The sequence below is a fragment of the Silurus meridionalis genome, chromosome 26 (assembly GCF_014805685.1).
Source record: "Silurus meridionalis isolate SWU-2019-XX chromosome 26, ASM1480568v1, whole genome shotgun sequence".
Lineage (NCBI taxonomy): Eukaryota > Metazoa > Chordata > Actinopteri > Siluriformes > Siluridae > Silurus > Silurus meridionalis.
Genome location: NC_060909.1, coordinates 2,403,032 through 2,416,810, shown reverse-complemented (window position 1 = coordinate 2,416,810; position 13,779 = coordinate 2,403,032). Strand labels below are relative to the sequence as shown.

The window sequence follows — 13,779 nt, the reverse complement described above, 5'->3', positions numbered from 1 at the left end:
CACAGATGTTCAGTTTGTACAATGAAATTAAAATCAAGTGAGACTACAGTCTACAGCAAATATTAAACAGCAAAGAGAAGAGGAGAGATTAATAATAACGAAAAAGATCTACAGAGCTCATTGCAGTGTTCTGGCTGACAACGAAGTCAAATATGGAGGCAGAAAAGCTTTTCCTTTCATACACACACACACACACACACACACACACACACACACACACACACACTGGTTTAATGTGCTGTAGCTGGCCGGTGCCTGATGCAGGCAGACGCTAGTTATTGGGCAGGCAGAGAGACGAGGGTGCTGCTTTATTACCTCTCATCCATAACTGGAGATGAGACACGGCAGGAGCCGAGCAGCCACGGAGCCAGGCTTATTCACTCTAATGAGCTCCCAAAGAGAGATTAATGGCAGTGTCCTCTCTCTTTTCCTCTTTCTCTCTCCCTCTCTTTTTTTTACTCATTGCTTTATATTACTGGTTCTCACGTTCTTTTTTTTTTCTCCACTCGCCATTGTAAATATATCTCCCAGTATCTCCTGCAAATAATCATTTGTATGAAAAACTTTGAATCTACTGGTTCCAGCTCTATCCAAGCCATTTGCCAACGTCCACCGTGACGTCAGCAGGGTGTGTAAGTGAGAATTTGTCTTCCTAAAGCGCAGGGCATTCTGGGAAACAAGGCCAGAGTGCAGGTGTCACGCAAAGCGATGTACATAAACGTGATTTCCTGCGTTCTTTTTTCTCCTCCTGTGGCCATTAGAAAAGGGCGGTGCAGGTTGTTAAAGCCCCATATGTATGCAGTGAGGCTTTTACAGCGTCTCAGCCAGTAAATTCAGCAAAATTGATGAGCCAATTGGGGCTATGGGACGCTAACCGAAACCATAAAGCTCCAAAAGGGGGAGCGACAGGTTGCTCTCGGAGAGCATCTGTGATCTTTCACTGATGGTTCTATCTCTTTTCTCTTTTTTCAGATTTACTCTCCTGACCACACAAGCAGTAGTTTCCCCTCCAACCCGTCGACCCCGGTGGGCTCACCCTCTCCGCTCACGGCTCAAGCAGGCGCCGGGTCCGCAGGTACCGTGGTGACTGCTAGCGGCCCCCCTGGAAGGGCAGGTAAAGAATCGACATAGTCACATTATAGACACACACCTGGATTAACTTTTCTCTCCCTTTTCACTTAACTGTATGAAAAGAGTTAATGAATCTAAACAAACATGATATGATTTGCTGCATATCTGAGCTCCCTAGGAATTGATCTGAAGGATCCAGGCTATTCCTCATGATCATATAACTCGACCTGCTTCTGTGAAGGACGCTCTCACTGCACTAAATTGATTGCTACTCATCTTTAAGACTCGTGTCCTAAATATAGAAAACGACCTACGCTAAAAAAAAAAAACCTGGTTTAGTAAATCAGTGTTTTTTATGGAACTGTAATAAATGGATGTTTGGTGATGAGGACGGGTTCCTTTTTGATCCCTTTAAGGTTTTCTTTCTCATGAAGTCTCGCTCATTAGGGATTAGGGATTACAATTATAAGGAACAAACTTATAGGCAGTAAACTTATACATTCTTTTATGAACTTTATAAACGCTTCATCTCTGTAAAGCTCCTTTGAGACAATGTTCCTTTTAAGAAGCGCTCTACAAATAAAATGTAATTAAATATATAAATGCGGTAAACCTCGGTACTCGTCATGTTATCACAACTGCAAAAAAAATGTCCGCACTCGTCACGCGCTCAGAACTCGACACCGACTCTCGCAATGAAACTCTTGACCGCTTCAGTCTTGCGGTAAAACAGATGCATGAACAGTCTCATGTCAGCTCACGAACAGTGCCATTTAGTCCTGGGTCCTAAAGTGGTTAAAAATGGCTGTAAAAATCAATAAAAAAAAGTTTTTTGAAACAGTTTCAGCCCTCAACACACATTCCAAAATAACTAAATGTAAAAAAACACACACTTATACACACATCTGAATTACCCACATGGGATCTAACAAATAAAAACTATTTATTTACATTTTTTCATACATTCAATTTTATTTAATCAATTTTATTTGTGCCAATTTAATTGATTACTGAATTCACTAATAAATGTATAGAATTAATTTGATTTATTCGATTTTATTTTTTATAAAATATTATTTTATATATTATTTAAGAAGGCATTTTTGGTATTATTTTTATATGTAAACTGTTGATTATCACAAATGTTAATAATATTAAACTGTGCTAATAAAAATAACAAGCACTTTTATGTTTTGTATTTCTTCCCCCTTAAACGTACTGAAATTGCACCGAACCGTGACTTAAAAACGAGGTACCTACCGAACCGTGAATTATGTGTACCGTCACACCCCTAATATATATATATATATATTCCTTATGATTCACATGGAGGAAGAACATTTTTGAAATGACTATACTGTACTTCTACAGCGATGCCATTTTTCAGAATTTCCTTCTAGTTTTTACTTGGATTTTTGTTGACTCTTCATTTGACTTACAGTTTAATTATCACTCATGGTGTATGTGTAACAATTTCTGAATGTTTCTATACCACAAAAATAAAACATTTAATGTGTATTCTTTAGAATGTAGGATATGTAGTGAATATACAGAAATATAACATTTTGTGATTTTTTTTTTTTTAATGTTTTTATGTAGGTATGTCTGAAGGATGTAATATGATATATAACAATAAATATTATAAACATTTATATTATAAATCTTATATAACAGAAAAAAAGAAAGTAAAAAAGCATTGATTTGAACACGTACATTTATTTCAGAGTTATAACACACACACGTGTATATGTGTGTGTATATATATATATATATATATATATATATATATATATATATATATATATATATATAATGTGATAGTAATTCCGGCATGCACGAGAGCGAGTGCTCCTGCATGTGTATGTGTGTTTTGGTGTAATGGCGACAGCTGTCTCGGTGTCTGTCCCTCTCTTCAGCCTCAGCTGTTCCCCTGCTCCTCACACAGCTGTTCCCCTGTTCAGCGCGACCCACAGACCCCCTCATTTATTATCCTGACTGACTGCTCAGGGAGCGTGAGGGGAGGTGAGAGTATGTTAGACTCAGGAATGACTCAGCTGATGATGTCCATACACACGGAACGCTGTTCTTCTCTTGCAGCCAAACTTCTGCTCCCTTAAAACAGCAAACCTTCACCGACATTGTCCCCTGCCCTCATTTTCCTGTCACTGTGTTTTCAAATGCTGCATACATTTATTTTGTTTAGTCAGAGCGGTTCATTCATACATCCCGGGTCTGAAATCACCGCCGATTTGTTCCATGAACTCAATTTTCTTGTAGTCAAAGCGTTCTTTGTTGTGAGTTTGTGTTTTTTTTTTGATCAGCGGAGCAGCTATTCTTAGACGGCGCTACAGAATGCGGCATGATGTTATGATTAAGCGCAAACACCTACATCTGTTCTTCAGGATTAGTTCTTTAACCGAAGTATTAACCGGCGCTGCAGAACAGATTGCAGATTCCTGCTCCTGCGGCTGCTGCTTCCAAACATTTTGACTGACGTATCCACGTCGGATATGCCTCACCCACACTCGTTTGTCTTTGCTTCCTCGTGTAATCGGAATAAAGAGAACAAGAGCAAGCTTTGTAATTTCCTGCCCCGAAGTCATTTTTAATAGGCCGTTAATGAAAATCTGTTGAGGGGTTGAGGTTCTTTTGGGCTTTGTGAATGCACATTCCTTCAGATGGGGCCCTCAGTTAGACGTTTCAGGAGGATGAATGCTTGGAAAGTTCTTACCTAAACACTCCCACTGAGGGGAGTGAGGGAGAGCGAGGCAGCGATGAAGGTTCATTAATTTTTGCAGGTCTTTAAAGATCTCTAACTAGAAATGAGATCGAGAACATGCAAGCAGAGCATGGAGAGCATGAACATGTGAGGTCCGAGCTCAGTGGTTGTGAATAAGTCGCTCTGAATAAGAACATCTGCCAAATGTCGTAAATGTAAATATGAAGAATGGAGTGTGGTTGGACAAGAGCTCCGGCCTGGACATTGGGTTTTTTTTTTCAACGACACGACAAAGTAAATAACCTGAGAGTTTAGTTTTGGTCCATCGTCATTAGGAATGTTTGACCTTTTCTTCTCGTTCGATACACAAACACACACACGGAGTCCTTCGGCAAAGCATGACTTCCTTTAGCTGTTTGTTTGGAGTTGGAGCGCAGTACGATCCGTAATTGAAAGTAAGAAGGAATAGACGAGGGGGAAAAATACCCCCCTCCCTCCCTCCCTTTTTGATTTGCGATTAGCAGATGTGGATTCCTTTAGAGTGAAGATGATTAATGGGCAGTCAGAATCGTTGCACTTAGACTAAGAACAGGCCTCAGACATTTACATGGCCATTACAATGCTGAAATCAGACACAACCACTTTTGCATAACACACAGGCAAACAATTTTTACGTATATGTGTGTGTTCATGTTCAGAATCTAAAGACGGAGTTTCTGCATCGTCCTCAAAAGTCTTTCTTTGTCGTTATTTTTTTCATGAGTCCAAATATAATTACGCATAAAAATGAGAACAACAGCCAATCAGCTTGCTGCTATCGGAGCGTCTCTCTCTCTCTTTCTCTCTTGGATCGTACTATAGACGTAAAACGGATTTTATTTTTTACAGCGATGGGGAGATGCGAGTTTAGCGATATCTGGCTTGAAGAAAACAAATTTAGGGTTTGCTTAATGCCAGTTGCTAACAAGGTGTTTGTGTGTTTTTGATGTCGTGATAAAGGTCTAAAATTTCATTCTTCATGATCTTGAAAACGTCTTTAAAAGTCAACATTTGTCATGTTGAAACCTGCAGAAACCCTGTAAAGATCCTTGAAATCCTTTTGGATTGAGAACTTTTTTTTTGTTCTTTTTTTTTTTTTTTTTTCTTCTCCAAGCAATGGTTTGCAATCAGCGTCAGGGGAAGTGAGAGCGGTTCTGAGCCAAACCTCTTATCAGCATCCTGCATTGTTCTCACGGCATTTTTAGCCATGACTTCATTAACGAGCGGAAGTTGTGCAGGTCCCTCAGTGCTCCTGTGGGTGGTGGTACAGCCCCCGACCCCGATCATGTTGCAGGATGTTGCTTAGTCATAGGAAATGATGCATCTGGACCTGAGAGGGAAACAGCCCACATAGAGAACATGCTGGAATTGCATGGAAGAGGAAATGAGCCCCGGTCTCTGTTGGGAAGTGGCCTGAAGTGTTGATTACTTGGCTTTGTATTGTATCTCCAACTTTCATTAACCATTAACTTCTTTTTTTTTTTCAGGTTCTACTCAGTGGCCTCGTGCAGCTGGACAGACCCCGTCTTCCCCGAGTTATGAGAACTCTCTTCACTCTCTGGTATGAACCCACTCTCTTTTTCCCCCCACCCCCCTTTTCTATCACAGTGAGCACTATTTAAAGGATGCTGCAAAAGTGGATGCCTGGCTGCTGAGGATGGGGTATTGGGGGGGCATCATTACACACACATTCCTGACTGACAAATGTAAGAGAATGGTTTTGATGGGGGCGGTTTGTGATACAGAACAATACTCATCCCTCGGGTGTGTCTCCTGCCATCTGTCTGCTCCAGAGAATGCTGAGTGGGGATTGGCTAGGGTGTGTTTAGAGGAGTATGGGGATTGGGTGTAGAATTGGCTAGACTGTGTTTAAAATGTAAAGAGGATTTGGGTTGGGGGATGGGGATTGGCAGCTGTTGCGTAAGAGTAGTGTTTCTGGATTCCAGGGCTGACTGGGGAGCGAAACCTTGACGGGGATCACGTTTCACATACACACACACACACACACACACACACACACACACACACACACACTTGCCTGCATCATACATTCACAACACGGGGTGTGAAAGACAAATATTTACCATATTGCCACCTGCGTTTTTGTCGCGAGCTCCAGTGATGCAAAACAATACAAAAAACGAATACAATGACCAGGAGGTTCTTCATCATCATCAGTTCCTTAAACAGGAACTCCGATGTTTATACCCAAGTGGATGGGTTCATGCCGTTCAGCCTTCCTCGTATCTTTATCCCTTCTCGACCTTTATCTTTCTCTCGCTCTCTGCTTGTCCATGTGTCCTCCAGTTTTGTAACCGTCTCAATGCTTTTCCCCGTTCCTGTCTGTCTGACTTTAGAAAAATCGTGTGCATCAGCAGCTGCATGAGCATCTCCAGGATGCCATGTCCTTCTTAAAGGATGTTTGTGAGGTATCCCTGCTTTTTAGCTGCCCTTCTTCACACATTCACCTTCCTCTTTAATATAAACTCATTATTTTCATTTCTTCTCACTTCATCATTTAGTTGTATTCATTCCTATTGTAGGTCCATATGTGATCGTTCTTAATGTGGCATTGGGAATCATGGGATCCGTAGCATGACATGCTAGAAAAAAAGTCCACTTTTTATTAGAAGACCTCTGACTTCCATCACGTGTCATTTTTTTTTTTTCTCTTCATAGATTTCATTCGTTTCCGTCCCATTTTGGATTGCTGTATAATTTAAAGCTTCTTTAATAACGTCTTCATATTTAAAGACATCGTCTCTTCTCCTTTTGTTTCCATCTCTGTCTTTTTCCAGTCTCGGATGGAGGATCGTTTGGACAGACTAGATGATGCTATCCATGTCCTCCGGAACCACGCGGTAGGTTCCACCTCCTCTCTGCCCAGCGACATCCACAGCCTGCTGGGACAGACGCACAACGGACCAATCGCTGCCATCGGCGGCAGCTTCCCCGCGTCCGGATTGGTCACCAGCAGGACAGCATCTATGGTAACAATCAGTGTGTTTATTCAGCCTGGAAAACAATAACCTAATTGTTTCAGAGCTTTCTTTGAACGTGTTTTTTTTGTTGTTTTTTTGTTTTTTTACATTTCTGCCAAGTTCAAAGTCCCCCATCGATCAATGGCAGTTGTGTAAACAAAATTTACACCAATCAGCGAAATATGTCTGCTTTCGACTCGCTTGCAGACAGAGAAACGCACGCACTTTTTTCATCGTGCTTCTCCAAATAGGCTCATAAACAAGGCAGAGCCACCTGTTTAAAATGAATCCTCACTCATGTGCTGAAACGGAACCATTTTCCACAGAGGGCCATTTAACTTAAACCCACATACTTTCCATATGCGTAATAGCTGGCCCAGGGTATTCTCTCTCTCTCTCTTTCTTTCTCTCTCTCTCTCTGGCTCTCCTCCTCTCTCTCGCTCTCCTTCTCTCTCTCTCTCTCTCTCTCTCTCTCTCTCTCTCTCTCGCCTCTCTCTCTCTCTCTTTTCCTTCTCTCTCTCTCTCGCTCTCTCTCTCTCTTTCTCTCTCTCGCTCTCCTCTCCTTCTCTCTCTTTCTCTCTCTCTCTTGCTCTCCTTCTCTCTCTCTCTCTCTTTCTCTCTCTCTCTCCTTCTCTCTCTCGCTCTCTCGCTCTTGCTCTCCTTCTCTCTCTCTTTCTCTTTCTCGCTCTCCTTCTCTCTCTCTCTCGCTCTCCTTCTCACGCTCTCTCTCTCTCTCTCTCTCTCTCTCTCTCTCTCTTTCTCTCGCTCTCCTTCTCTCTCTCTCTCGCGCTCTCCTTCTCACGCGCGCTCTCTCTCTCGCTCTCATTCTCACGCGCTCTCTCTCTCTCTCATACTCTCTCTCTCTGTCTCTCTGTCTCTCTCTCTCTCTCTCTCTCTCTTCTCAAGCGTAACACATTGGTGGATTGCTGGATTGGAAAAGCAGTCGAGTCGAGCTGGAGTTTAGGATGGTCCTGGAACAGCTCTACGCCTCTCAGGCTGTAGGGACCGGAGTGTCTCACTCGCTATAACACAGCAGCGCTCGCTCTTCCGTCATCTTCATACACGCATTACTTTCAACCAAGAGCACAGCTGTAGGGGAAGGAACCCGAGGAGACTAATGCTTTCCCATTAATCCCATCGCACAAGTAAATTTGCTTTTTCTTTTCCCCCTATAAAATGCCCATATTTGTCCCAGGGAGGAGAAACATATTATTCCCACTATGAAGTTCTTTGCCAAAACAGTTAAAAGTTCTTGGACATGTTTAGCTTATAAGAGCTTAATCACATCTTTACGCTCATTCATTAGAAAGAAAGAAAAAAGATGTTGCTTCAGACGTGCTTGTGTGGATGTGCAGTCGCACAATTAAAATCAACTCACATATGAAGATCCATGATGCTGCTGTGAAGAGTTCAGCTCAAGAACTGTGAAGATGGATTTGGACTTTATAGAAGCATTTTGCTACAGTGGTTTAGGGCTCAACAATGGTGGAACTATTAGGCGTGGATATTCAGATTCACCCTGGAGGTTCACCCTGAAGGTTACCTTTAAGGTCTGATTTCTTTTAAGGTTTCCTTCTCGTAACATCTCGTTTTTCCCGCAACACCACTTGGGTCACCACTGGGTTTCTCATTAATAAATGAATAGGGCCATGAGCATTTCTTCATACTTGTCTCAATCAGTGAACAGTTGATAACCTCAACGATGATGGAGCGATAATGAATGGATATTCGGGGGTCACCCTGATGAGGATGGCTTCCCTTTTGAATTTGGTTCCTCTTGAGGTGATTCCATCTTGTTTTTCCCTCACCACCATCACCACTTGGTCTCTCATTAGGGATAAACTTATAGGGAAGTGGAAGCTCAGTGGTTAAGGCTCTGGTTTACTGATCAGGAGGTCGGGGGTTCAAACCCCATTCTCGCTAAGCTGTTACTCTGGGGCCCTTGAGCAAGGTTCTTAATCCTCAGTGATCCAGTGATGGCTGACCTTGTGCTCTGACTGCAGCTTCCTAACATTACTGAGATATGTGAAGAAAGAATTTCACCGTCCTGTAAAGTACATGACAAACATAAAACACCTTTCACTTTGTTTCCATGGGAATCAAATGGATCTCAGTAGATTCAAGGGTCAAGGGTGGAGTGAGGGAACCACCTGACGGCCATCTTCTCAAGCGTCCGTGGATTTTATGCCTCCGTTCACAAGAAACTTCATCACCACGCGCTTTTTCATGCAGCGCACAAACACCGTCGTCTGCCATCTTGATTACCGGTCTATGGACCGGCCCGTGACATGCATGTGCGCCCCCTAGCAGTAATAGGACTGCGTGTATCAGTGCCATCCATTTTTATACCTGTAACATTAAAAGTGGTAGAACACGTCCAAATCCACAGACATTGCATACTTCTTACTATACACAACTTTACAAGTATTGTGTAGAATTTTGACCTACAATTTCATACGCTAACGTGTGCAAATTTGTGAAAGCGGATTTTTGAAAGGATTAAATGTAATTATCGAATAATTACGACACCTGGATGGAAACGTGGTTTCAGGCAGGTGCAGACTCTGGTCTGACAACACTTTCTTGACGTGTAACGTCAACTGACAGTCGGCGCTACGTCCTCCAGCCTTCCAAACAACGTAAACGGCTTTAGGTTTAAATTTAATGTTCACTACGAGCGTTTGTTTTTTCCTCATCCTTACAGAACCGGAGCTTTCGTCTGGCTATGATTTCTGTATCAAAGCATGTGGGCTTTAGCGGTTTAGTGTGTGTATCAGAAGCGGAGATTGAGAGACGGATCAGCGCCGCTGGGACCCGACCCGTTTACGTCTCTGTAAAAGAAGGGCTCTGTGTCACTGAACTGTGTGCTCATACATATAGAAACAGAGCTCTCCCTGTGAGACCACACACACACACACACACACACACACACACACACACACACACACACACACACACACAACTGAAATATACACTATAAGTAAAAACCCTGGTTCAGCATAGCTAATACACATGCTTTTATTGTGGCTTTACACACACACACACACACACCCTTGCCGTCTATCTCTTTGCCCTATTTCCTAACAACTCAAGAAATCTGACACCTCACATGAGGGTGTGTGTCTGTGTGTTTTTGTGTGTGTGTGACCTAAGTCTCCAGCTGTATGGTAATCAAGCCTGAAAATGGCCGCCTTCTTCGGCTGGTTGCCCCTATCCCCCCACCCCATTCCACCCCACCCACCCGCAGCTCCTCCTCCTCCTCCTCCTCCAGACCAGACAAAGGGTTGTTTGGCCACCTGTTGAGAGCCGATCTGAGATTAGTGTGTGCTGCTGGGGGAGGACGAGGGGTTTTCAGGGTTAACAGAGGCCAACACTGACTTAGGATCACATTCCTAAAGAATCCATACGTCTCTCATCTTCAGCTTCCGTTCCTCTCCCGTAAGGGAAATGGGAACTCTGTGGGAGAGAGCGAGAAGATCCCTACGGTGGAGGTACAGGAGCAAAGTGGCCTTTCTGACTCTCTGAAGGAAAGAGAAGTAGCAGAAATCTGGCAGTAAAGCGCTCTGGGTTTTAGCTCTGAAGCAACTTCGCTTGCCAATAACGTGATCGAATCCAGATGTGCAAGAAAGCAGTGTTAGTAAAAACCTGCTGTAATCTGCAACGGACATGGAAATCCTAAAGACGCTTACTGTTCTGATGATAAAAATGGGTTCCAGGGTTCAGCCTTTGATGACTGTCATGGTTTTGAAATAGAGGAAGTACTGTGTGGGTGAGATTTCTGAATGTACACCATCCGTTCTTCAATTGGATTAGTCTGTCGCTCCCATTCCCACATGCTAATCAGGCAGTAACTGCCACACCAACGTCACGTTGCTGTTGAAATTCTGTTGACGGTGTGGAAACAATGACAGAAAGTCTGGAGAATGAAGGACATGGATGCAGGTAGAATGATGGCAAGAACCTGCAATACAGGACACAAGACAAAGACCGAATAGGATCATAATATATAAACATTTGTTCTGGAAAAACATTCAGCAAGCACATTAGGAGTTACGTTTTCTGTCTAGCTTGTCCTGATACCTCGATGCATAGCCAGCGATACGATGCATTTAAGACACATATGAAGCAGATACTGATGCGTTCCGATACGATTCGCCCCATTACGATTCGATTCAACACCGTGCGATTTGGTGCAATGGAAAAAATGTGGTGCAGATAGTTTGCTTTTATTTCTTTGGTTCAGACGGACAGCAAATCATCAGTTTACTTAAGAGCTTTCTGACTTTAAAAGCATGGCCCCTTTCACACACACGCCTTTGTGTCTCCAGGGAGTTACAGCTCTACCTCTGCCATGTTAATCTGTATTCTATGCGATTCTCAGGACACGCCTCGGTCTCGATCTACATATCAAATAGTGGTCATTGTTTTAAATAATAAAAGTATTGCGCTACTATACTGTATATACTGTTTTTTACAGATGCAAATATGTATAAAAAAAAAAAGATGCCTTCGGATACAAACGGCAACTTGTATCCGATGCACACTTTTTTTTTATTCGACGCATCACATCGTTAACTTTTATGCCGACGCACCGAAAAGAATCGCTGAATCTTTCCATCGTTAACGTGGTTTAGGCTGCAAAGGTCGTTCTTTGTGCTAGGAGCAGCGCTCTGCTTGGTTCTTCAGAGACGAGGCCGTGCTCTACAGAAGGATCAGGAAAGCCGCAGCTCTTTGATGTGGAATCTCGGGCACTGTGCATAATTCTTTGGTTTTAATGTGAATGGAGTTTCTTCTTTTCCGCTCCGTGAATATTTTATGATCAGAAAAACCCTTGATGTTGAAGTTCCGCTCTCTGGATCACGTTCTCATGTTCACATGGCGATGTGTTCCAACAGGGTCCTGCACATCGTGAAGAGACGGTCAGTCTGAACTCAAACCACACAGGGCTGCAGAGCACCTCCGGGACGGCCTCCGGCTCCGAGCTCAATCACCAGGCTGATACTTTCAGAGGTCTTTTTTTGTTTTTGTTTTTGTTTTTTTTTGCCGCTCAGATTTAACTTTTAATGAACAAGTTGACATTTTATCACTTGGCAAGCACTGTATTACATTTTATTTGGCATAGACATTATAACTAATGAAATGCTTTGGGTTTCATTCACTTTTTAAACGCAGGACTCTCAGGAAGCCTGGCATCTCAGGTGGCTTCAGTTCTGGAGCTTAAAATTGAGAATCAGGACAAAGATGACATGCATGATAACCATTCCTCCGATGACATCAAGTCTGATGACGAGAGTGACAAAAGGGACATTAAGACGCCTAGAGGAGGAACTCGAACAAGGTATGTTAGGGAGCGAGGTATGTCAGAAAGTGGTAGGTCAGTGGTTAAAACTTTGGACTTTAGATTAGTCATGAGTTCAAACCCCAGCACCACCATGATGCCACTAGCTGACCGCATTAACTGCTCAATGTCCCAACTCCTTGCTACATGCAGCCCTAACAGAGTTTCCTGTAAAAATCAGTATATTATTGTGTATCTGCATTTACACTCAGAACATACACTTTTCCAAGTTTGCTTGATGTGGATTCCTGCCAACCTGACTCTAGCATGTATTCCTGTTTTCCTTCACAGCAGCATTAACGAGGATGAGGACCTGAACCCGGAGCAGAAGGCCGAGCGTGAACGTGAGAGGAGAATGGCCAATAACGCACGAGAGCGCCTGAGAGTCCGAGACATCAACGAGGCGTTTAAGGAGCTGGGCCGCATGTGCCAGCTGCATCTGAAGAGCGAGAAGCCCCAGACCAAACTGCTCATTCTGCACCAGGCGGTCGCGGTCATCCTCAGCCTGGAGCAGCAAGTCAGGGGTCAGTCACTGTCCGGTCTATACTACTGTGTGTGCATTTGATTTTCATAGGGTTTGGATATTAATTTCGAAATGAATCTAGCAAAGGCTAGAGGTCGACCGATATCGGTAGCTAGGTTGGATCGCACTTTCCGATAACCCATTAATCAACCGAGAGTTTTTAAAATGGACACTGGATATAAAAACAAACCAATCCTATTACTTCATGTAAAAAAGTACTGGAGTTTTTTACAAAAAAAAGTAGTAATTGTTAATTAATTAATTATATTAATAAATATTAAGGAAAATAAAAGATATGCATTCAAACTGAAACAAAAAGTAATACTCCAAACAAATAAAAACAGTTGCAAAATGTATTAAAAAAAAAAAAAACCCGCAAATAAACAGCACGTGGAGGCAGTGATTGGCCTTTAGAGGCCGCTCTCGAGCTGTATAATGCAACCCGGAAAAACTATCGGTATGAATTTTTTTTTAGGGATAGTTCCAGAGAATCAACTGCGAAACAGATGAATCGTTTGACTTCTACCATAGGCAGCAAATAAAACCATGTCGTATTAAAAAAAAAAAAAAAAGATGGATGTGGTAGCTAAGTGGTTAAGGCATTACATTTTGGATCTGAAGCTCATGAGTTCAAATCCCAGCGACACCATGCTGCTCACTTGAGATGAATGAGATAAATATAAGTTGCATTGGATAAGAGCATCTGCCAAATGCTGTAAATGTAATAAGCAGATTTTTTAATTATTTAAGACCTTTATTTGAGTTCCTCTGCAATATAATGAATGGTATTATAGTATTTATAGCGTAGTGAAAGGAATTACCGATATCCAGGAACGATTCAGACGAATTTTAGAAGTAGAAGACTTTTTTGTGGCAAAAATATGTTGAGAAATGAGCCAGAAAATGAAAATCTTTGTGTGTTACACCACCCCTACTCCCTCATCCAGAGCGGAACCTGAACCCCAAAGCAGCCTGCCTTAAGAGGAGAGAGGAGGAGAAGGTTTCTGGCGTTTCGGGGGAACCACAGCAGACTCATTCATCTGTTCACCCCGGGCTTACAGACACATCCAACCCCATGGGGCATCTGTGAGCACTAGGCAGGTAAACC

General features: G+C 42.7%; 1 protein-coding gene across 8 annotated transcripts in view; it reads left to right on the top strand.

The window, feature by feature from the left end:
* The window catches only part of tcf12 (transcription factor 12), a 110,396-nt gene that overhangs the window by 93,814 nt on the left and 2,803 nt on the right, over nucleotides 1-13,779 (top strand). For 5 of the 8 annotated variants that reach the window (XM_046840050.1, XM_046840051.1, XM_046840054.1 and 2 more), the window contains 8 exons: nucleotides 973-1,114; nucleotides 5,317-5,390; nucleotides 6,187-6,258; nucleotides 6,628-6,819; nucleotides 11,706-11,820; nucleotides 11,983-12,148; nucleotides 12,440-12,672; nucleotides 13,619-13,772. In XM_046840050.1, coding sequence (XP_046696006.1) covers nucleotides 973-1,114; nucleotides 5,317-5,390; nucleotides 6,187-6,258; nucleotides 6,628-6,819; nucleotides 11,706-11,820; nucleotides 11,983-12,148; nucleotides 12,440-12,672; nucleotides 13,619-13,761 — 1,137 coding nt within the window. In that variant the 3' untranslated portion in view covers nucleotides 13,762-13,772. The remainder of the gene's footprint in view (nucleotides 1-972; nucleotides 1,115-5,316; nucleotides 5,391-6,186; nucleotides 6,259-6,627; nucleotides 6,820-11,705; nucleotides 11,821-11,982; nucleotides 12,149-12,439; nucleotides 12,673-13,618; nucleotides 13,773-13,779) is intronic. The other 3 variants (XM_046840053.1, XM_046840058.1, XM_046840052.1) reach the window with 2 other exon arrangements.